The 23,267-nt window shown below is 45.2% G+C and overlaps 1 protein-coding gene across 3 annotated transcripts in view; it reads right to left on the reverse strand.

Annotated features, from left to right (window-relative positions):
• The window catches only part of LOC129714464 (patatin-like phospholipase domain-containing protein 6), a 109,903-nt gene that overhangs the window by 38,143 nt on the left and 48,493 nt on the right, over nt 1-23,267 (reverse strand). For 2 of the 3 annotated variants that reach the window (XM_055664072.1, XM_055664071.1), the window contains exons 13-25: nt 21,480-21,566; nt 20,774-20,877; nt 19,006-19,182; nt 18,193-18,270; nt 15,868-16,073; nt 13,813-13,944; nt 12,513-12,636; nt 10,371-10,484; nt 7,952-8,027; nt 6,376-6,522; nt 4,128-4,191; nt 1,642-1,810; nt 252-434 (exon numbers count right to left, since the gene is read on the reverse strand). In XM_055664072.1, the coding sequence (XP_055520047.1) occupies nt 252-434; nt 1,642-1,810; nt 4,128-4,191; nt 6,376-6,522; nt 7,952-8,027; nt 10,371-10,484; nt 12,513-12,636; nt 13,813-13,944; nt 15,868-16,073; nt 18,193-18,270; nt 19,006-19,182; nt 20,774-20,877; nt 21,480-21,566 (1,661 nt within the window). Of the gene's footprint in view, nt 1-251; nt 435-1,641; nt 1,811-4,127; nt 4,192-6,375; nt 6,523-7,951; nt 8,028-10,370; nt 10,485-12,512; nt 12,637-13,812; nt 13,945-15,867; nt 16,074-18,192; nt 18,271-19,005; nt 19,183-20,773; nt 20,878-21,479; nt 21,567-22,788; nt 23,218-23,267 lie in introns of all 3 variants that reach the window. The other variant, XM_055664070.1, reaches the window with a different exon arrangement.

Consider the following 23,267-nt stretch of genomic DNA (forward strand, 5'->3'; position numbering starts at 1 on the left):
TCCACTTGGGCGTCATTTGCACATCACAAAGATGGTGCACAAAGATTTTGTACATCCCAAAATCCTGGGGTGCAGCGCGCAACCGCGCGTCACTGCCTACGTCACCACGCACCATGCGCGCGCAATGCATACCATGCGCGTAAATGATGTTGCGTAAATTACACGCAAATGACACCCAAGTGGGACAGGCCCTTTAGTCTTCTGTGTTAATTCAGGTTGGGTCGGTAAGGGAGGCTAGAAAATTAAATCACCAATTTTTGAAGATTCCGACGTGAGAAGATTCTGCGTGGACACTTGATATGGAAGTGCCCGGAGCACCAGCTCCTCATGTTCAGCCATTCGACGGTCCGGGAAGGACTGGGGCCATCCTCTTTGTGCAACAGGATGAGTTGCTTCAGTGCTCGCACTGCTGTGTTCTCCAACATCTGCTCCAGCTGCAGAGACGGGACACAGAATCATGAGCATCCAAGAGAAGAAAACCTATCGCATTTGCACTTGTACATATAGGAACGAATCACAAGGTAATTTCCAAAGCAATGATCAAATGAAATGGGGGTTGGTGGCATTTGGAGGAGTGAGGACGATCTCAGTGGAGACAGATGTTCCACTTTGAGCTTCAAATCAAACGAGATAATGCAAACTTGAAATTTGTCGAGGCATTATATAAAACGCTAATTGGAAAATACAAAATATTTAATCTTTGTTCAGGCAGATTAAGATTTCATGGTCTATACAGTGGTTGATTGGCCTCATGGTCAGCACAGGATAAGAATAGATGTGGAGAGGATATTTCCAGTAGCAGGAGAATCCAAGACCAGAGGGCACAGTCTTAGAATAAAAGTATGCACTGTTAGAATGGAGATGAGGAGGAATTTCTTTAACCAGAGGGTAGTGAATCAGTGGAATTCATTGACACAGACAGCGATGGAGGCCATGTAATTGGGTACTTTTTAAAACTGAGATTGATAGGTTCTTGATTAGAAGGACATCAAAGGTTACGGGGAGAGGGCAGGAGAATGGGATTGAGGGGGAAAAATAGATGAGGCGTGATTAAATGGCAGAGCAGACTCGATGGGCCGATATTCCTGCTTTTTATGGTCTTACTGCTAAAAGTGCCTTCTGTGTTTCTGTGTTGCGTGCTTCTATGAGTCTGTATGATCTCCAGCCCGAGGCGGGGTTAAGCAGAACATCAAACCACGCCAAAATCTCTTCGGGGGTCAAAAAGGTAATAATACCCGGGTGTGACAATGCTACTTAGATGACATCGGGGGTGGGGGAAGAGTGCTACCAGAGTTTATTTGGCCTTTGGCTCCTTTCACAGATGCTTATAGTTGTGTATGGGCTATTGCTAATCCTGCAGAAACGGCATTTCGTTTTCCATAATGTATCTTGTATCTTGTATGAGGCGTGATTTGGCAGAGCCCTGTCCTATTTCCTATCCTGTTTCCCCTGTTCTTTCCTAGTCATGATGAGAGTCAAGAGGTTATTCAATCAATGACATTATCTTAATGATACTGACGACAGAGTACATTCAGCACAAACAAACGCGCAGACAGACAGACACACGCGGACATCTCTTCATATGTTAAACAAAATCAGCTATGTTCGAGAATTAAAATGTTATGCAAAATTTCATGCTACCAGTCCCAAGGAGGGTTCCTGATCTCCAAGACCAACTATCAAGATGCAATCAGCTTGTCGAATACAGCGTTGGGTCCAAGGCGTCATGCTGTAGTCAGTCTGGTACAGCACGATCCGATGTAGGTCTTCCTGCTGGGCCAGCCATGCTGAGAGACGGTACTCATGGATGCTACAATAGTATAGAAGAGATACCAGTTGCTCAAGGTGCAATGTTAGTAAGGCACATGCTCTGCAAACCTAGTGTCCAAAGCCTATAGACAACATAGAAGCCAGAAACGAGCTTGGTTTGGGAACAGCTCCATGTAAGACCACAAGAAATTACAGCGAATTGTCGATGCAGCCCAGACCATCACACAAACCAACCTCCCTTCTATTGATTCCATTTATACCGCACCCTGCCTCGGCAAGGCCAGCAGCATAATCAAGGACGAGTCACACCCTAGCCACTCCCTCTTCTCCCCTCTCCCATCAGGCAAAAGATATAGAAGTGTGAAAACGCACACCTTCAGATTCAGGGACAGTTTCTTCCCGGATGTTATCAGGCAACTGAACCATCCTACCACAACCAGAGAGCAGTGCTGAACTACTATCTACCTCTTTGATGACCCTCGGACTATCCTTGATCGGACTTTGCTGGCTTTACCTTGCACTAAACATTATTCCCTTATCATGTCTCTATACACTGTAAATGGATCGATTGTAATCATGTGTTGTCTTTCTGCTGACTGGTTGGCACGCAACAAAAGCTTTTCACTGGACCTCAGTACACGTGACAATAAACTCAACTGAGAAGAGCCCTGGGCTCTGATGTGAGGTACTCAGTTGAAACCGTTAGGGCACTAGCCTTGTTGAAAACCTTCAGCAAACACTTTCTGGGATGGATTCATGCCTCAGTAGAGGCTCAAAGTGTATACACTATTCTTGCTTGTAGGTCTAAATGCAGTCGATAAAATCCAGACTGAATATAATATAACTCTTTGAAATAGGTCACCACAATGGATAAGGAGAAGGACTAGTGGAGGAATGATTGCTTTGGACAACAGGTATTAGTGCTTAAGATTTTCTATTTGTTGTGCTTTAGTCATTGATAGGACTCAGGCAAATAATATTTATGGGGTTATCACATATCCCAAACAATGCAGAGACATTTCAGAGAAGAGAAATAGTTGGTGTTTGTGCCTTTAGTATTGAAGTGTAAAATAATGCTCAGCAGTGCACTATGGTTTACACTTGCGTTACAATAACGTTACCGGAGCAAGCTTTCAAGCGGGATGAAGCACAAATAAAACTAATGTTATTTGCAGTGGGAATATGTTAACACACAAATCCAGACAAACACTTAAATCACCAAAGTATGCAAGTCTATGCACCAAGTGCTGGTTTAGTTTAGAGATAGAGAGTGGAAACGGGCCCTTCGGCCCACCGAGTCTGCACTGACCATTAACCCACCGTACACCAGTTCTATCCTACACACTAGGGACGATTTTTGGAGTTTGGGAGGAAACCGGAGCGCCCAGAGAAAACCAGGAGAACGTGCAAACTCCGTATAGACAGCACCCATAGACAGGATCGAACCCGGTTCTCTGGCGTAGCAAAGCAGCAACTCTACCGCTGCGCCGCTCAGATAAAAGGGAGAGTGTGGATACGTGTTGTTGATCAACATGAAGATTCAAGATTCAAGAGAGTTTATTGTCATGTGTCCCAGATAGGACAATGAAATTCTTGCTTTGCTTCAGCACAACAGAACATTGTAGGCATGACTACAGAACAGATCAGTGTGTCCATATACCATAATATAAATATATACACACATGAATAAATAAACAGATAAAGTGCAAATAAACAGATAATGGGCTATGAATATTCAGTTTTGTATGAGTTGAGTTTAATAGCCTGATGGCTGTGGGGAAGTAGCTATTCCTGAACCTGGACGTTGCAGTCTTCAGGTTCCTGTACCTTCTACCTGAAGGTAGCAGGGAGATGAGTGTGTGGCCAGGATGGTGTGGATCTTTGATGATGCTGCCAGCCTTTTTGCGGCAGCGACTGGTGAACCAATGGAGCTGTTTCTGTGCTGTATCATACTGTGAAAGACATCATCTGATAAGAGGTTTCTCCCATCTTGAGCACTTATCTCTCACCACTTCAAAATGTCAGTCACGAAACAGCAGCTCCGATGAAGCAAATTGGAAACTTGCAGGCTAATTGGCTTCTGCAAACTGTCCCTAACGTGTAGGATAGAACTCGTGTACGAGTGATTACTGGTTGTAGTGGACTCGATGGGCGGAAGGGCCTGTTTCCATGTTGTTTCTCTAAACTACTGGTAATTATATGGGGTAATACATTGTCCGCTTATAACCTCATAGGCTTACAATTTAATAATGTCATTTATGCCTAACATCAGTTATCACTAAGTATTAAATTAAACTGCAATTTCTCGCGGCAGTAGCTGGAAGTATTCTCGAAGTGTACAAATATCGTTCCCTTACCTGTCCAATGCTGATGCACCAAGGCGTTGTCTAATGATATCACTGGTCATCAGCAATGTTGGGCCTGGTAAAACATAAGACAGCAGCTAAGAGCAATTGCTAATGCCTTTATATATGTTCGTAGTGAACTTTCTTCTAAGCAATTAGCAAAATAGACATTATATCAATTGGCTGGGCTCAGAGTTCCCATTTTGTATTCCCTCAAACCTCTCAGTAGCACAGCACAATCATCCACAATAACTACTTTAACAATCTTGCAATGCTTTCATCAGGGAAAATGTGTAGATCAGAACAATTACAAGTCTAAATCTGGATAGACTTAATTGATTGCAAGGAGCAAGTAAGCAGTCCCAGTTCAGAGATTAGAAAGATGATTTCAATGCTGGCTGTTGGAGTCCCCTGCTTGGCTTAGGGATTTGGTGCGGCCAACAAGTTGAAAAGGGGGGCTATTCAACCCAGATAAGGAGCAGGTTAGTGCTTAGTCTTTAATGCTTAGTCAATCATTTTCCTGCATCTAGCCTGTCCAACCCCCAGAATGGGATTATTGAGAATCCCCTCTCAACTATAAGAAGTATAAAACTTTCCAGTCTTTCTTCATAGACCAAAAAGCTGGAGAACCGTCTCTGCACTCCCTCTATGGCAGTCCTTCCTCGGATTTGAGGTAGCAATCTAGAAACTTTAGGTAGACCAAAAAGCTGGAGAAACTCAGCGGGTGAGGTAGCATCTATGGAGCGAGGGAAATAGGCGACGTTTCGGGTCGAGACCTTTCTTCAGACCCTCCATAGATGCTGCTGAGTTTCTCCAGCTATTTTGTCTACCTTTGATTTTCCAGCATCTGCAGTTCCTTCTTAAACATAAAATAAACTTTAGTGACAATATCTACTTTAAGAACTTTCCCCACTTATTTTTCCACATACAGTGGTTTATTTTTCACAGGGAACACTGCAGATATACTGAGCGGCCAAAGGATAATCTGCTGCTAAGCTCCCTCATCGTGGCACTGAGCACCTTGGTAAGCGGCGAGAATGCCAGCTAGATATGCCCGGTTCTCAAGATATCTTCTTATAATAACCAGTGAGAAGCAAGAAATGGAAGCCAAGATGCAGATCAGGGTAGTCACAACGTGCTGGAGTGACTCAGCGGGTCAGGCAGCATCTCTGTAGGAAAATAAATAGGTGACGTTTCGGGTCGGGACCAGAAACATAGAAAATAGGTGCAGGAGTAGGCCATTCGGCCTCTCCGAGCCTGCACCACCATTCAATATGATCATGGCTGATCATCCAACTCAGTATCCCGTACCTGCCTTCTCTCCATGGCCCCTGATCCCTTTAGCCACAAGGGCCACATCTAACTCCCTCTTAAATATAGCCAATGAACTGGCCTCAGCTACCTTCTGTGGCAAAGTATTCCACAGATTCACCACTCTCTGTGTAAAAAATGATTTCCTCATCTCGGTCCTAAAAGACTTCCCTCTTATCCTTAAACTGTGACCCCTTGTTCTGGACTTCCCCAACATCGGGAATAATCTTCCTGCATCTAGCCTGTCCAACCCCTTAAGAATTTTGTAAGTTTCTATAAGATCCCCCCTCAATCTTCTAAATTCTAGCGAGTATAAGCCGAGTTTATCCAGTCTTTCTTCATATGAAAGTCCTGCCATTCCAGGAATCAGTCTGGTGAACCTTCTCTGTATTCCCTCTATGGCAAGAATGTATTTCCTCAGATTAGGGCCCTGACCCAAAACGCCACCTATTCCTTTTCTTCCAGAGATGCTGCCTGACCTGCTAAATTACTCCAGCACTTTGTGTCCATCTTTGGTATAGACCAGCATCTGCAGTTCTTTATGTTTACATGCAGACCAGCGTGCTGTCCTGAAAGCTTGTTCCTTTGATACCAAAGCTTGATTTACACATCCATAGCTTTGGAATGGCTTGCTCAAATTTACTGCTGACAGTGTCGTCATGTATATGTTTCATTTATGTTTTTTTTTAAATTACATGCACGTAACCTCCGCTTAAAACACGGGTTGCTTGAACTCACTCCACAATCCGAGTTTTTAAATAAACAGGTGCAGGTTCACTGAAACGCAGGCAAGGCTCAAAATTATTAATTGATTATTAAGTAGCAACAGTTCTCAAATATGCTGCTGTTGTTGATCTCTTTCTCAATATCAAAGAGCTGCTGATTTAGCAGAGCCACGGATTTCAATATCCAGCTTCCCGCGAGGTCGCTGTACGGGACTCGTACTAACCGATGGCATTGAGTGCATGCGTCAGTTCCATGGCAAAGGCAGATATCGGCACCTCATCGCAGACGGGAAGCACAGCCACGGTGGAGAGGTTACTGGTTGGGTTCGTGACATCAGCACTGCTGGCTGTCGACAGTCCCAAACTGGAGCCTGAAAAGAAGTGAGACAAACAAGAGAAATAGAAAAAATACAGCTTGAGGGTGTGCAGGGTTAAAATAAACAGATGAAAGCTCCTAGGTAGACACAGAAATGCTGGAGAAACTCAGCGGGTGCAGCAGCATCTATGGAGCGAAGGAAATAGGCAACGTTTCGGGCTGAAACCCTTCTTCAGACTGATGGGGGGGGGGAGAAGAAAGGAAAAAGGAGGACCCCGAGGCTGGGGGATGGGAGGAGACAGCCTGAGGGCTGAGGAAGGGGAGGAGACAGCAAGGACTGGCAACATTGGGAGAATTCAATGTTCATGCCTCCAGGATGCAGACTCCCCAAGCGGAATATGAGGTGCTGTTCCTCCAATTTCCAGTGTTGCTCGCTCTGGCCATGGAGGAGACCCAGGACAGAGAGGTCGGATACGGAGTGTACCTCCGATATTCCTGCATCTGCAGTTCCTTCTTAAACACAGATGAAAGCTCCTCGTCAGTCTGGTAGTGCGATAGTCACTGATGCCTCCAGTATCACCAATGGGTGGAATCACACTCACGACAGAATTGGGATGTGGGTGTGGCAGCATCTATGGAGCAAATGAAATAGGCAACGTTTCGGCTCGAAACGTTGCCTATTTCCTTCGCTCCATAGATGCTGCCGCACCCGCTGAGTTTCTCCAGCATTTATGTCTACCTTCGATTTTCCAGCATCTGCAGTTCCTTCTTAAACAGGATTGAGAAGTGGTCTTGCTTACATCCCAATGTCACCTCTCTTCTATTGAGCAAGTGAGAACATACTCTCTTGTAAGTATTAGAATACCATATTATTACAGAGTTATGCCCCTGTCCCACTTAGGAAACCTGAACGGAAACCTCTGGAGACTTTGTGCTCCGCCCAAGGTTTCCTGTGCGGTTCCCGGAGGTTTTTGTCAGTCTCCCTGCCTGCTTCCACTACCTGCAACCTCCGGCAACCACCTGCAACCTCCGGGAACCGCATGGAAACCTTGGTTGGGGCGCAAAGTCTCCAGAGGTTACCGTTCAGGTTTCCTAAGTGGGACAGGGGCATAGGGGACGTGTTTAAGGACTGCTATTCTTTTTCTACTAATTACAGACGACATGGATGAAAGTGGCTGGGTCTTCAGAACATTGACACACAGTGCTGGAGTAACAAAGTAGGTCAGGCAGCTTCTCTGAAGAAAAGGAATATAGGTGACGTTTTGGGTCGAGACCCTTCATCAGACTGAGAGTCAGGTGGGAGGGAGAGTAGAGGTATGAAAAGGTGCAGAACGTGGAAGAGGTGACAACGAAGGGATACAAGGGGATGAAAGAACAGTCTTCCTCAGACTCAGTGGGTCGAATGGGCTAATTCTGCTCCCATGTCTTATCTCAAAGAGTTTTTAAAGTTACTCAAGTCAGAACCCGGTGCCCGATTACATTACCTGGAAATGGCCCGTGTACTTGTTGCAGGTTCCCGAGGATCTTCTGACCCAGCAGATGAATTAACCGAGTGACTACCTGTAAATCACGCAGAGTGTGACAAAATAATTAGAGCATTCATCTCATGAATGGCTGCAGAATCTGTTACAATTCTGATTTACCCCACATTGCAAAGAAAATTACATCTGCCACTATTTTTAGTCAAAAATTGTGCACGAGGAGCATTTTGCCTGAATTTTGAAAGGGTTTCGATTCATTTCTTATTGCAATCATTTTTTATCAGGACTTTTACCAGTTTCCGTCAAGCTTCAACCCAACATTTTCCTCTTGTGGTCTGAGCTCTTGATGAGGTTTTTGACTTGCATGGCATGGTTTACTTATTCATCAGCAAAGAAATTGGAGTAAAAGGTTTGACTTCCACCTCAGAAATAAAATGAATATATACGCTGTAAACAATGACGTGATCTCCTCCAGGATATTTGTGAATTGGATAATTGTCCTGTGTGAGGATTATTATTCAGGAATCCCATAGTCATCGAGAGCCATACAGCGTGGAAACAGGCCCTTCGACCCAACTAGCCCACGCCGACCAACATGTTCCATCTACATTAGCTCCACCTATCTGTGTTTGGCCCATAAACCTCGAAACCCATCCTATCCATGTACCTGTCCAAATGTTTCTTATACGTTGTGATAGTACCTGCCTCAACTACCTCCTCCAGCACCTTGCTCCATATACTTACCTTCCTTTGTGTGAAAAAGTTGCCCCTCAGGTTCCTATTAAATCTTTCCCCCTCACCTTAAACCTATGCCTTGTTCTTGATTCCTCTACTCTGGGTAAAAGACTGTGAATTTACCCTAGCTGTTCCTCTCTTGATTTTGTACACCTCCATAAGATCACCCCTCATCCTCCTGCGCTCCAAGGAATAGAGTCCTGGCCTCTCCCTATAGCTCAGGCCTTCTGAGTCCTGGCAATGATTGAAGGATCAGAGGCTCAGAGACTCCTGGATGTGTGGCCCAAAGACAATACTCTTTTCTGGGGCTTGTAATCTGGATCTGGATGTGGATGTAGTACGCTGAAACGCTCTAGGTCAGTGGTTCCCAACGTGGGGCGTACGCCCCACAGGGGGGCAATTTGATTTTTAAGGGGGGCAATTGTATTTCTTTTTTTTTAACAATTTTTTAGTAATTTCTTGCTCAGAACTTTAACTGTCTTTTGTTTATTTCATTTTTCTTTTTCATGGATGCCATGTTCTTTTGAAGCTTGTTTAAACCAAGGTATTGGCGTTTTAAGCTTCTTCAGCTGAAACGGAGTTCACTTTTTAAATGATAAGAATTATATATCACCACATGGGGGGGGGCATCAGGATTTTAGAGGTGATTAGGTGGGGCATGGCCAAAAAAAGGTTGGGAACCACTGCGTAGAGCATCACTCAGCACTGGACAATTTTATATTGGACAATTTTTTTTTTAATGTTTATTTTATTAGAAGCAATTGTACAAGAATAAAGCAATCGGCATGACAATTATACAATTTTCTTACAGCTTCAATTTTAACTTTTTATATATTGATATATAAATCGTGAAGAATAAATTGATACATAAATCGAGAAAAAGAGTAAAAAGGAGAGAATGAAGACAAAGAAGATACAAAAAAGAGAAAAGAACTGCCTAAGAACTGCGAGAAGCAAAAAAAAGAGAGAAGAGAAAAGGAACGGAGATATGTCCCACTGTCCTTCCCCCCCCCCCGCTCACCCATCCTAAGCATCGGTTTTAACTTTGCGTTCAACCATTCTGCTGTTGAAGAAATTCAGTGAAAGGAGACCATGTTTTGGAGAATTGGTCTACTTTATCAGCCAAAACAAGCCTAATTTTTTTTATCATTTTATCAAGCCAATTAACCTACAAACATGTACGTCTTTGGAGTGTGGGAGGAAACGGAAGATCTCGGAGAAAACCCACGCAGATCACGGGGCGAACGTACAAACTCCATACAGACAGCAGCCGTACTCGGGATTGAACCCGGGTCTCTGGCGCTGTATTCTGCTGTAAGGCAGCAACGCCACCGTGACTGCATCTTCAGGCATGCGGTATGATGGATTCATTCCTCTGTTGTCTGGGGTCCACTCCAGGAGACCTCAGTTCCCTCAGCTACTTCCCAACCGATCCTATTTCCATGCCTGTCACAGACAGATCTCGTCAAACGTGAAAGTTGTCCTTCCAGATAGCGGCAGCATTTGTGAGATGTGAATGAGATTTAAAGTACAAACCACGGCAATGATTTCTTGACGCAACGGGGTCCTGATTTAGGTTTGTGGTTTCACACCTGGTGTCACCGCTAACCACAGCGCTCATTTAGCACATCAATGAGAAACCTGCCCCGATTAACAGGCACCAGCCCGCGCGCGGTTTCACACCCACCTGAGGATACCTCCTTTTGATGTTGTTCAACGTCCCTTCGGGCAACTTGGCCAGTTCCGAATCGCGGACGGCATGCATCGTGGTGGCTCGGGGCTGGCGTGTCAGGGCTTCCACCTGAACAGGAAGAGAAACTTCTCGGTGAAATGAGTCTCAGGTTACCGACAGCTGAGTGATGATGGACAGGAAACAACCCTCTGGTCCAGCCAGCCAGCCAGCCTCTCACAATGGCCCGTGTAAGATGGTCTTTTCACCATGGATGAACGGTGTATGCATTTGCAGTAGGTATGCAGTGCAATTTCCACAGTGTAGTTACAATCTTATGCAGTGTAGTTACAATCCTATGCAGGCCTGGGTCGCAGGCTGCAGCAGCCTGGGGCTTCCCTGAATTGGGGGTACTCGTGAAACTCCAACATGTGGACCAAACTTTTGTCTATTTTTGATCTTTCTTCTTTGTAATGGGCGCCAAAATATGGTGACTGTGCAATTGTGGTTGTGCAAAAGAATTCCGCCACAGTCAGACATAAAAACAGCTTTTTTTCCACAAGCAGTAGCTCTACTCAATAACCAAACGTTTGCAACCTCCTTTTGCTCTGGTATTCTATTTCATTCACATGTTTAAACTAGAATGTTTTATTCTTAATGTTTTATGTTTTATTCTTAATGTTTTATTCTTCACTGTATGTCGGGTTGGTACTTACGAGCCGAGCACCAAGGCAAATTCCTTGTATGTGTACATACTTGGCCAATAAACTTATCCAGATTCAGGTAAAGAACCACTGGGGCAACTGCACATCCATAAGATACTTGGCCTAGTCTTCAGAATTTTCACCCTGGTACCAAATATGATGCAAAAGCATTAACGCTACCAGCCAGCCTATCTGACCCAGGTGTAGAGCCCAAAAATAAAAGGCATTCCTTTTACTTTTTTTACCTTCGATATCTCACATTCCATTTAGTTTTATTTCTGGTATTAATTTTATTTAGCGAATGCAAAGTCCTTTAGCCAAGCAGTTGCCTCTTGATCTGCTATATGAAGGGTGACAAGTCCTCCTTTGAGTCTTTGTTGAGGGCATGCTTCAATGATGTGTTGCATTGTTTGCTGCTCTCCACAAGCACACCGTGGGGTTGGACTGCTGCCCCATTTGTGAAGGCTGGCCAAGCAGGGGCCATGTCCAGTCCTGAATCTATTCAGCGTCGTCCGCTGCTTCCTTGGGAGATTGGTGCCAGGGACCGGTAGGGTGGGGTCTGACACCAGATGTTTATTAATGACACAATGACACATGTGTCTGGTATTAATGACACAATGTGATCCCCAGACTTTATTCTCAGACGTCAGCGTCTCTTCCCTTAATAGTCAGATACTATGTGGTTTCATCCTAATTTTTGCAACCTCCTACCTCAGGGTTGCCTACGGCACATTGTTTGGTTGTGGCACTGTCGGGGGAGGGGGGAGGGGGGAGCGACATAGCACGCTGAACACAAAAGGTGAAATGGGTCAGGAAGAAGTCAAGAGACATAATGGCGGCCACAGTGCACTGTGCACAAGCTGAAGACCAGCTCAACAGTCTTAATCAGCGAGGGATGGTAAAAAGCAATTGGCATTTAGTCAGATTGTCTGATCCTGAATATCCTGAATGAATAGACAATAGGTCAATAGACAATAGACAATGAACACAGCTCCTTCCGCAGAAGAGAAAAGAACAAATAGACCAGTACAGCACAACAACAAGCCCTTGAGCATACAATGTCTGTGCCAAACATGATGCCAAAATTATTCTTAGTCTACCTGCATATAATCCATATCCCTCCATTCTCTGCACATCCAGGTGCCTAGCCAAAAGTGTCTTAAATGCCACTATCATATCTGCCACAATCATCGACCCCGGCATCACATTCCAGGCACTTACCCTTTGTGTAAAAAAAAGTTGCCCTTTTAAAAAATACTCTTAAAGTATTTGATTTCTCCATCCTGAGATAAAGGTTCTGACTGTCTACCCTATCTAATGGGGAGAAGCCACCTGACAGCTGCATTTATCACTGCTTCCCAAAACAATATAAAAAATCCCCTGCATGAAACCAGGACATACGTGAAAGGTTTTGTAGGTGTGGGAGTGGGGGGAATGGGGGAAAATATATCATTACCACTCCGATTAGATCTCCACGTCCATACTCTCCCACTAGCTCCTTCTTGCCATTGGCCTTTCGGATCACCGATCGCAGGCGTCCGTTCAGCACAATGTAAGTGCAGTCCGATCGGTCAGCCTGCCTGCAAAACAAAACGACAGGCTTTGGTAGATAGACACAAACAGCTGGAGTAACTCAGCGGGATAGGCAGCATCTCTTGGGCGAAGGAATGGGTGAACGTTTCAGGTCGAGACCCTTCTTCGGTGAGGTTATCCACTTTGGTAGCAAAAACAGGAAGGCAGATTACTATCTAAATGGTGTCGAGTTCAAGGGGAAGTACAACGGGATCTGGGGGTCCTTGTTCATCAGTCTATGAAAGTAAGCATGCAGGTACAGCAGGCAGTGAAGAAAGCTAATGGCATGCAGGCCTTTATAACAAGAGGAGTCGATTATAGGAGCAAAGAGGTCCTTCTGCAGTTGTACAGGGCCCTAGTGAGACCACACCTGGAGTATCGTGTGCAGTTTTGGTCCCCTAATTTGACGAAGGACATTCTTGCTATTGAGGGAGTGCAGTGTAGGTTTACAAGGTTAATTCCCGGGATGGTGGGACTGTCCTATAGCCAAGAGAATGGAGCGGCTGGGCTTGTACACTCTGACGTTTAGGATGAGAGGGGATCTTATTGAAACATATAAGATTGTTAAGGGTTTGGACACACTGGAGGCTGGAAAAATGTTCCCGATGTTGAGGGGGTCCAGAATCAGGGGCCACAGTTTAAGAATAAGGAGTAAGCCATTTAGAACGAGACGAGGAAACACCTTTTCTCACAGAGAGTGGTGAGTCTGTGGAATTCTCTGTCTCAGAGGGTGGTGGAGGCGTGTTCTCTGGATACTTTCAAGAGAGAGCTAGATAGGGTTCTTAAAGATAGCGGAGTCAGGAGATATGGGGAGAAAGAAGGAACGGGTACTGATTGTGGATGAACAGCCATGATAATATTGAATGGCGGTGCAGGCTCGAAGGGCAAAATGGCCTACTCCTGCACCTTTTTCTATGTTTTTATGTTACTCCAGCATTTTGTATCTATCTGTATTTAAACCTACAGTATTATAATACCCACTGTGCGGAACATCTCAAAAATAAGTCAATTAGAATGTGTTGGGATGTTGTAGAGACAACAATAAATTTGTTTGAAGAGTCCAGCTGTGCCAATGGCCTGCTTCTGTATTGGGAACTACATGTGGTTCATGGCATATGCAGAAGATAAGTATGCCGCAGCTTGTTTACAGTAAGCTGGAGAGAAGTTGGACCGTTCTACTTTACCTGTAGAGGGCACGGCCTGCTTCCACTGCCATCCAATCAATTGCAAAGTCCATTTGACGGACAAATGCAGACATTCTGACAGCCACATTGTGTGCAGTGCTGAGGACCACATTAGGCTGTTCACGCATTATCCTGCAAAAGTAAAGAAATAGTGTAAATTAGACACTGGACCACTAACACTACTATTTGTCAGAACCATCTTGATACCTTGTCTACCCTCAACTGAAGAAGCTCTACTCACTAGATGGAGTCTGGAAATGTAACTGATTGTAAGACAACTGCAATCTGAGTTGGGACATGGGATGGGGATCATCAAAGTCCATGCTAAGATTGGTCTGGCAGCACCGCCACGGATGGGCTGCTATCCAGGGGAGAGCTAACTGTGCTCGGGACAGCCCAGAGAAAACCAACTCAAAGATGTCACCCAGACCATGCATGGGCGACACGGAGGCGTACTGCCTCACAGCGCCAGAGACCCAGGTTCAATCCTGGCTACAGGAGCAGTCTGTGCGGTGTTTGTACGTTCTCCCCGTGGAATCATATATACAGTACAAAAACAATACACCTGTAATGCTTTCAGAATTAGAAGAGATGTAATCCACCACTTTTCATATTTTTGGCCACGCACATGACCAAGAATGGCCCTTATGCTGAGCCAATTAACCCACAATCTTCAAACTCTTTTTGAAGTGTGAGAGGAAAGCAAAGATCTCGGAGAAAACCCTCGCGGTCACGGGGAGAACATACAAACTCCGTGCAGGCAGCACCCATAGTCGGGATGGAACCTGGGTCTCTGGCGCTAACAGCGCTGCAAGGCAGCAACTCTACCGCTGTGCCACCTTGCCGCACCCGTTAGTATTGCAAACAGTTGGCAAAGGAAACCAGGAATGCTCATGAAACCAGAATCAGAATCACAGAATGGAGATTTTGTTCATGGAGAGTTAAAGACAGTCAAAGGAATTAATGAAATTGAACAAAAAGATGACAATGTTAAACCTGACGACTGAGAATTCCACAGATTCACCACTCTCTGTGTACATTTTTTTTTCTCATCTCGGTCCTAAAAGACTTACCCCTTATCGTTAAACTGTGACCCCTTGTTCTGGACTTCCCCAACATTGGGAACAATCTACTTGCATCTAGCCTGTCCAACCCCTTAAGAATTTTGTAAGTTTCTATAAGATCCCCCCTCAATCTTCTAAATTTCAGCGAGTACAAGCCGAGTCTATCCAGTCTTTCTTCATATGAAAGTCCTGCCATCCCAGTAATCAGTCTGGTGAACCTTCTCTGTACTCCCTCTATGGCAAGAATGCCTTTCCTCAGATTAGGAGACCAAAACTGTACACAATACTCCAGGTGTGGCCTCACCAAGGCCCTGTACAACTGCAGTAGAACCTCCCTGCTCCTATACTCAAATCCTTTTGCTATGAATGTTAACATACCATTTGCTTTCTTCACTGCCTGCTGCACCTGCATGCCTACTTTCAATGACTGAAAACCTCAGGCAGGGTGTTGTCTGGTAAATTCACTGACTTTGGCACGTTGGGCACACCACAATTTGAGGAAAACGTGCTATCCACAACACGATGTGACAACACCTCATTTTGCAGGCAGTGCAGTCACATTATGCTGAGTGCCCATTCCCTACAATGCAAGTGGCACATACAAAGGGTGGCACAGCGGTAGAGTTGCTGCCTCACAGCGTCAGAGACCCGAGTTCAATCCCGACTACGAATGCTGTCTGTACGGAGTTTGTACATTCTCACCGTGACCACGTGGGGTTTCTCCAGGGTGCTCCGGTTTCCTCCCACACTCCAAAGATATGTGGGTTTGTAGGTTGGTTGGCTTCTGTAAATTATAAATTGTCCCTAGTGTGTGGGATAGTGCTAGTGTATGGACTCAGTGGGCCGAAGGGCCTGTTTCCTCACTGCATCTCTAAAGACTAAAGTCAAGAAGTGGAATTGACAGAGCATCAACACAAACAATATACACATGATAAAAAACGAAAGGCAACATGCAAATACTGTATAATGTCAGTGGGCTGATAATACTAACTCGTAGAAGTCGGATTTGGAGATCTTGAGGAAGATGCAGTCACGGTTTGCTTTGATGGTGAAGATCAGAGGTTCCCCAGTTAGGACGGCGAGCTGGCCCACCATCTCACCAGGGTAGGTCACAAATAAGCACACATCATCCTCCATGTCGATCGTCCGCTGATAAATGTGCAGGCAGCCGGACAACACAAAATGTAAACTGACGTCCTGAGAAGGGGAAGAGATCACAGGACACATCTCACTAAACTGATAGGGGGGACATAGAAACATAGAAATTAGGTGCAGGAGTAGGTCATTCGGCCCTTCGAGCCTGCACCGCCATTCAATATGATCATGGCTGATCATCCAACTCAGTATCCCGCACCTGCCTTCTCTCCATACCCCCTGATCCCCTTAGCCACAAGGGCCACATCTAACTCCCTCTTAAATATAGCCAATGAACTGGCCTCAACTACCCTCTGTGGCAGAGAGTTCCAGAGGTTCCCCACTCTCTGTGTGAAAAAAGTTCTTCGCATCACCGGGTAGGTCACAAATAAGCCCCCTCCTATCCTCGTCCGCTGTGACCCTTGTCCTGGACTTCCCAAAATCGGGAACAATTGAGAAGAGATCCTGCATCTAGCCTCTCACCCCTTAAGAAATGGGACCAAGACCAAGTAGCAGCGTGCTTGACATGTACTTTACAATGGTCTGAAAAACGGCCACATCTTAAATTTCTCTGCTTTTCTAAAAAAAAAAGAACAGATCAACTTCATACAGTTGAAGAGCAAACCAAGGATGGTGATTAGTTCTGCTTCACGAGGTAAAAATCCAGTCAAGGTTAGGGGGATCAAAATCTCACTTCAGAGTAGAGTCCACCATCCAAAATGGCACCCAACTGCACTATCTGACATGGCCACTTTTAAACCACGTCCACACCTCTCCTTTTAACGTGGATGTAAAGGATTCCAAGATGCTCTGCTGAACAAGAACAGGGGAGTCCCACCAGTTTAACCCAATGCACAAAAAAACAAAAACCTAGAAGCAGGAGTATCACCCATGTCTGGCTTCTTTCAGCAGTAATCTCATGTTATAAAGTATATGCGTACCTACATATATACATTTATATTTATACATGGTCCTAGACTACAATTAGCACCCACACTTCAAAAGTGCATTATTAGTAATAAAGATTGATTGAAAGATGCAGCATGGTATAAGAGCAGGGAGTATAGGAGCAGGGAGGTTCTACTGCATTTGTACAGGGTCTTGGTGAGACCACACCTGGAGTAATGCGTACAGTTTTGGTCTCCTAATCTGAGGAAAGACATTCTTGCCATAGAGGGAGTACAGAGAAGGTTCACCAGATTGATTCCTGGGATGGAAGGACTTTCATATGAAGAAAGACTGGATAGACTCGGCTTGTACACGCTAGAATTTAGAAGATTGAGGGGGGATCTTATAGAAACTTACAAAATTCTTAAGGGGTTGGACAGGCTAGATGCAGGAAGATTATTCCCAATGTTGGAGAAGTCCAGAACTAGGGGTCACAGTTTAAGGATAAGAGGGAAGTCTTTTAGGACCGAGATGAGAAAATCATTTTTTACACAGAGAGTGGTGAATCTGTGGAATTCTCTGCCATGGAAGGTAGTTGAGGCCAGTTCATTGGTTATATTTAAGAGGTAGTTAGATGTGGCCCTTGTGGCTAAATGGATCAGGGGATGATCAGCCATGATCATATTGAATGGCGGTGCAGGCTCGAAGGGCCGAAAGGCCTACTCCTGCACCTATTTTCTATGTTTCTATGGTAACAGGGCCTTTGGCCCACCAAGTCCATGCCGACCATCGATCACCCATTCACACTAGTTCTATGTAATTCCACTTTTGCACACTAGGGACAATTTACAGTGGGACATTTAGATTTATTCACATTGACACCAAGCCAATTAACCTACAAACACGCACATCTTTGGGATGTGGGAGGAAACTGGAGCACCTGGAGGAAACCCAATCTGGTCACGGGAGAACATGCAAACTCCACACAGACAGCACCCGAGTCAGGATTGAACACGGGTTTCTGCCATTGTGAGGCAATGGCTCCACCAGTTGCGCCACTATGTCATTGATCTGTAAACAATAGACAATAGGTGCAAGAGTAGGCCATTCGACCCTTCGAGCCAGCACCGCCATTCAATGTGATCATGGCTGTTCATCCCCAATCAGTACCCCGTTGGTGCCTTCTCCCCATATCCCCTGACTCCGCTATCTTTAGATCTGCGAAATAATTTAGCGTCATTGCCAGATGATTCAGCCACTGTGAACCCTAGTTGGCAAGAATGCAGATACCCACCTGATCCCCTTCACGGGCGAGCAGACTCCCACATTTGGCATGGTGCAGCGTTACTCGGTTGTCAAGTAGTGATGGATCCTGGGACAAACAAGGAACATTTTTTAAAAGTAGACTTTTACCTCAAGGATAGTTTAGTTTAGTTTAGTTTAGAGCTACAGCATGAAAGCAGGTCCTTCGGCCCACCGAGTCCGCGCCAACAAACGATCATATGGACACTAGTGGAGGAAGGAACTGCAGATGCTGCTTTAAACCGAAGATAAACATAAAAAGCTGGAGTACCTCAGCGGGACAGGCAGCATCTCTGGAGAGAAGGAATTGGTTTGTACCATACACACTGGGGACAATTTACAGAAGCCTGTTTTATTGAAGGATACCAAGGTTCTGGAAAAGGTACCGAAAGAATCCCTTTGCCAGGGATCGACTTCGGAGCTCCAAGTCCTGCGGACTTTAACATTGTGGAGCTCACGGTCTCTGATTAGAGACCGACTTTGGGAACTACAAGCCGCAGGAGCTTCGACCGTCCCGACGCGGGGGCTCGACCGCCGGTTGCGGGAGCTTCGATCGCCCTAACAGGTTGAATGGCAGAATAGACTTGAAGGGCCGAATGGCCTAATTCTGCTCCTTTCACTTATGAACATGAATGTGGGCTAGGCTTTGTTTTAAATCCGGGTTTAGCAACTGCATTTACCGTGATACATTTTCAGAAGATTGCATCCTCATTCGCAGACATTTAACAAAGATGCTAACTATCTGGAGAAATGCAAACTCCGTAGAAGAATGGGTGTGGTCATTAAACAAGGAACGTGTCCCTACCTCAATCCGCATCAACTTCAAGAGCTCCTGCTTTGCCTCCTCGAAAATGGTTCCAACGTGCTTCACCTGAAATGCTCCATCAATGTCATCTGGTTCATCCTCGGGGTAAAGGTGCACGGAGGAGGGTTGGCCCTCCATGGTCACGGACCTGCGTTCCCTGGTATCGTGTGGTGCTGACTAGTATTGACAAAACTTTGTTATTTAAGGAATCACAGCCTCTTTAGATCATTCCCATCCCTTGCTGCCCAATACCTTCTTCGTTCCAACCTTCTAACAAACAGAAGATGCCACCAAGCCTTGGGCATTTACTCCACAGGAGAGTGCGTGTGGTCATTAACAAACAACGTGTCTCCACCTCAATCCGTAACTAAGAGTAACTTTCAGAGAGCCACAATAGCTTGGTCTTCCAACTATTGTATTGCGGGCAAGTGAGCTACATGGTCTCATGACATTTAACGGCACTGTTACATTTCGAAGGGCCATTCCAATTCTATAGCATTCTTTCATTTTAACACTTTTGCCAAAACAGGACAATTCTTTTACAATGAAAATGGGTTAAAAATATCATGTTATTCCTGTAAATACCTGAGAACAGTGCATAGCTTCTTGTCAAATCATGAGTATTTATTCCACAGATTGTACATATAATAGACCAGTTGAGACGCATCAATTGGTTGCAGGACAAAGAATAGAAGGACAAGGAAAGACTGGGTTCCACTCCACTAATAGTGAGCCTGCCAACGCACTGATCCGCACTCTCATAAATAATTGACTTAAGCACGCCTTACATTGAATTTGTAACCTGTTAAAAGTTGCTATATTTGATGAACTGGTGAACGGAGAGGGCAAATGACGACAAATAAACAAGTAAGCACAAATGGCGCCCTCTGATTGCTGGTCCCAGAAGTGGATCTGTAATTACTTACAATCACTCCACTCTTATAAGATCTGTACACTGTGGACGGCTCGGTTGGAAAATTCCGCTGACTGGATAGCACGCAACAAAAAAGCTTTTCACGGTACCTCGGTACATGTGACAAACTAAATTAAACTAAACTAAATAAAGAGCACAAATCAATGCAGCAGCAGCCTAGTTGGAACTCTGTTCAGAGTCAGAATCTTTAGTCCCTTGGAACTGGGGGCAATGTCAAAACTCTTCTCTTGTATGTGGCTATATACAATGCTGGAGATGAGAGAGTTAGAGTTAGATTTAGCTCTTAGGGCTAAAGGAATCAAGGGATATAGGGAAAAGGCAGGGACGGGCTACTGATTTTACATGATCGGCCATGATCATGTTGAATGGCGGTGCTGGCTCAAAGGGCCGAATGGCCAACTCCAACCCATTTTTCTATGCTTCTGTGTTCTAATGCCCAGTGAGATGAGTTTCTGGACTGGATCTCATGTCGGGAGGCGGTTCCAAAGAGTTATTTTCATGGAGGGAGGAATCCTTGACCAGCTGAGAGCACGTGCACACCATCAACAACATGCCTGCTCACTGACACACTAACTCTGGAGGCCACATACTCAGCCCTGGCCATATCAGATCCTTAAACTCAATCTGGGTGAGAATGCACCTCAAGTGGCATATCTATGATTTGGCATGTTCAATATGCGCAACGCATCTGCAAGTGAAGGTTACCTTCACGCCAATATTAAAAATAATTCAGCCTATTTAACATGGAACAGTTGATAGGGATATTGAACAAAACCCCCAAACTACTATTGCCGTTCGCAGGAAGTCTGAGTAGTGGAACAGTCTTTTGCTTACTCTGCTAAATGAAGGGCTAAATGGCAATTCCTCTTGCAGAGACACTGAGATCCTCCCACGCTCGTAGGCCATATCAAAATCTGAACACATTCCTTTGTGTATTCCTAAAATGGAAGCAAGAACAGTTTTACTTTCATCCTGATTTTCGCAGCAGTTAATTTGTGACACTCTGACCTTCAACACCTTATTACTAGTGTCACTGCTCTAACCAATAGTTCATGCATTAACATCAATGCGAGAAGCGGCAGGGGTAGAATACTAGCTGATAGGATTTAGCAGAAAATGGAATAAATTATGCAACTTCAAATGCTACAGTGGTATTTTTCTAAGCATTTCAGGCAGTTGGCTGGCCACAAGTCACAGATTTTATTTCCCAAAGTTTAGGATTATTACATGAGATACCATGTAATATGAACCCCCCACCCCTTCTCTCCTCTCCCATATCACACACACAACCTCCCCCCCCCCCCACAGAAGGAAAGCATGTGTAGAGAAATAATATTAGTCCCATTCAGCAGTTAGATTTGGGAGCATTAGAACGGCATGCACATGCAGAGCAGATGATGTGGGGCAGCACTTTATCTGCTATTTCTTATCGGAGAGCTTCAGATTTTTCTCTGAGTGGTGTTTACGGGCTGGTATCTTGAGATCCAAGTATTTAAGTGTGTTAATTTCCAACATGCTGAAAGACAGACTCCAGGCTCACCCGAAATGTCCACTGGCATGGATATACAGCGGCTCAGCAAGGCAGCCCGGTTGTTCTCTGAAGTCTGTGCCTTTGGTCCCTCGGTCCCTACAGACAGAGACAGGGACAGAGCTGGTGAGTGAGTGGTCACACTCGCAGGGTCAAGCTTCCACTCCGGCTGCCTCACCACAGAGTCCCCATCAGTTCCTGCTGTTAGGAGAGTCACAACGGCAAGGAGAACAGAAGCATTGAGAGGGATAGACTGGGTAGGCGCACAGAGGCTCTTGCCCAGAGTAGGGGGAATCAAGAACCAAAGGTTTCAGGTGAGCGGTGAAGATTTAATAAGCATCAGATGCTCTTGCCCAGAGTAGGGGAATCAAGAATCAAAGTACATAGGTTTAAGGTGAGGGGTGAAGATTTAATAGGAGTAACATTTTCACACAGAAGGTGGTGGTTATATGGAACAAGCTGACAAAGGAGGCAGTTGAGACAGGTTGTATCGCAACGTTTAAGAAACATTTGACAGGTACATGGATAGGATAGGTAGAGAGGGATATAGGCCAAAGGCAGGCAGGCGGGACTATGGTGTAGATGGGGCACATTAGTCAGTGTGGACAGCCAGTTTCCATGCTGTATGACTCTCTGAGAGGAAATTAAATACAATATCAAATGAGGCAGCATGATCACGACAGTACCTAAATCGGGTATCAAAGGCAGCACGGATAAAAGTGGCAAGGGTGCAACTTGGAGAAGATGGGTGGTGGAGGCCACAGGTGGAAGAAAGCCATCTCACCCCACTGTGATGCGAGTTTCACTCAACTCAAGCGACACAGTTTTTACAGTGGCACCAAGCCGAGAAGGGACTTTGCAGATAGACAAAAGTGCTGGAGAAACTCAGCGGGTGCAGCAGCATCTATGGAGCGAAGGAAATAGGCAACGTTTCGGGACGAAACCCTTCTTCAGAAGAAGTGTTGTTGTTAAAGTACTATATTGGGAAAATGGTCACCTTGAGCCATTCTGTACCCCCCAAACGTATATATTGATACAACTTTCTCAGTTAGAAATTTTGCACAGTGCAAAGTACAAAATATTCAACTTGACATGGAGAGCACTTTGTATTAAAGATTTAAAATTTGCGCTTGGTGGCATTGAAAATGTCAACGTTTCCTCCACATAACCATTTTATGTTGGAGTTAAATGGCTGCTTTGCAGCTTTCCTTGGTACACGTGACAATAAACTAAACTAAACAGATAAGGAATGTTAGACACAAAAAGTTGGAGTAACTCAGCGGGACCGGCTGCATCTCTGGAGGGAAGGAATGTTACTGACCTACGCTGCATGTCTGGCATTCATCATAGCGATTTGAGCTTGCTTGCGCTTTTGGCCTCTGCAGATCTACCTTTTCCTCACCCGAACTTTCCTCATCCTGAACTAATCTATCAGGAGGCGGTTGGACGGTGGCAATGGTGACGCGTCTCGATGGCTTTGATTTGGACCATTCCTGTTTGCCGTTTTCCTGGCCTGATGGATCCTGTGTTTGTGATGTCTCCTGATATTGGGCTCCATCCTGATTAACTAAATCTGCACCTGGCCGTCTCTCCTTAGCTGCCTTGCCGCGCTCTCCCTTCAGCAAGGAACGGCGTCGGAGGGCTTTCCTGCTCCCTAAGCTATCTGCGTCATCGCACTCGGAATCGATTTTAAACAGTGCTACATACAGGAAGTCAGGGAGCTCCTTTAAAGCAGGGTCCATGGTCATACCTTTAGAGGAGAGAAGGTTACAGGTGAAACATCTCATTGGCCACGTTAGC

Source organism: Leucoraja erinacea, chromosome 39, assembly GCF_028641065.1.
Source record: "Leucoraja erinacea ecotype New England chromosome 39, Leri_hhj_1, whole genome shotgun sequence".
NCBI lineage: Eukaryota > Metazoa > Chordata > Chondrichthyes > Rajiformes > Rajidae > Leucoraja > Leucoraja erinaceus.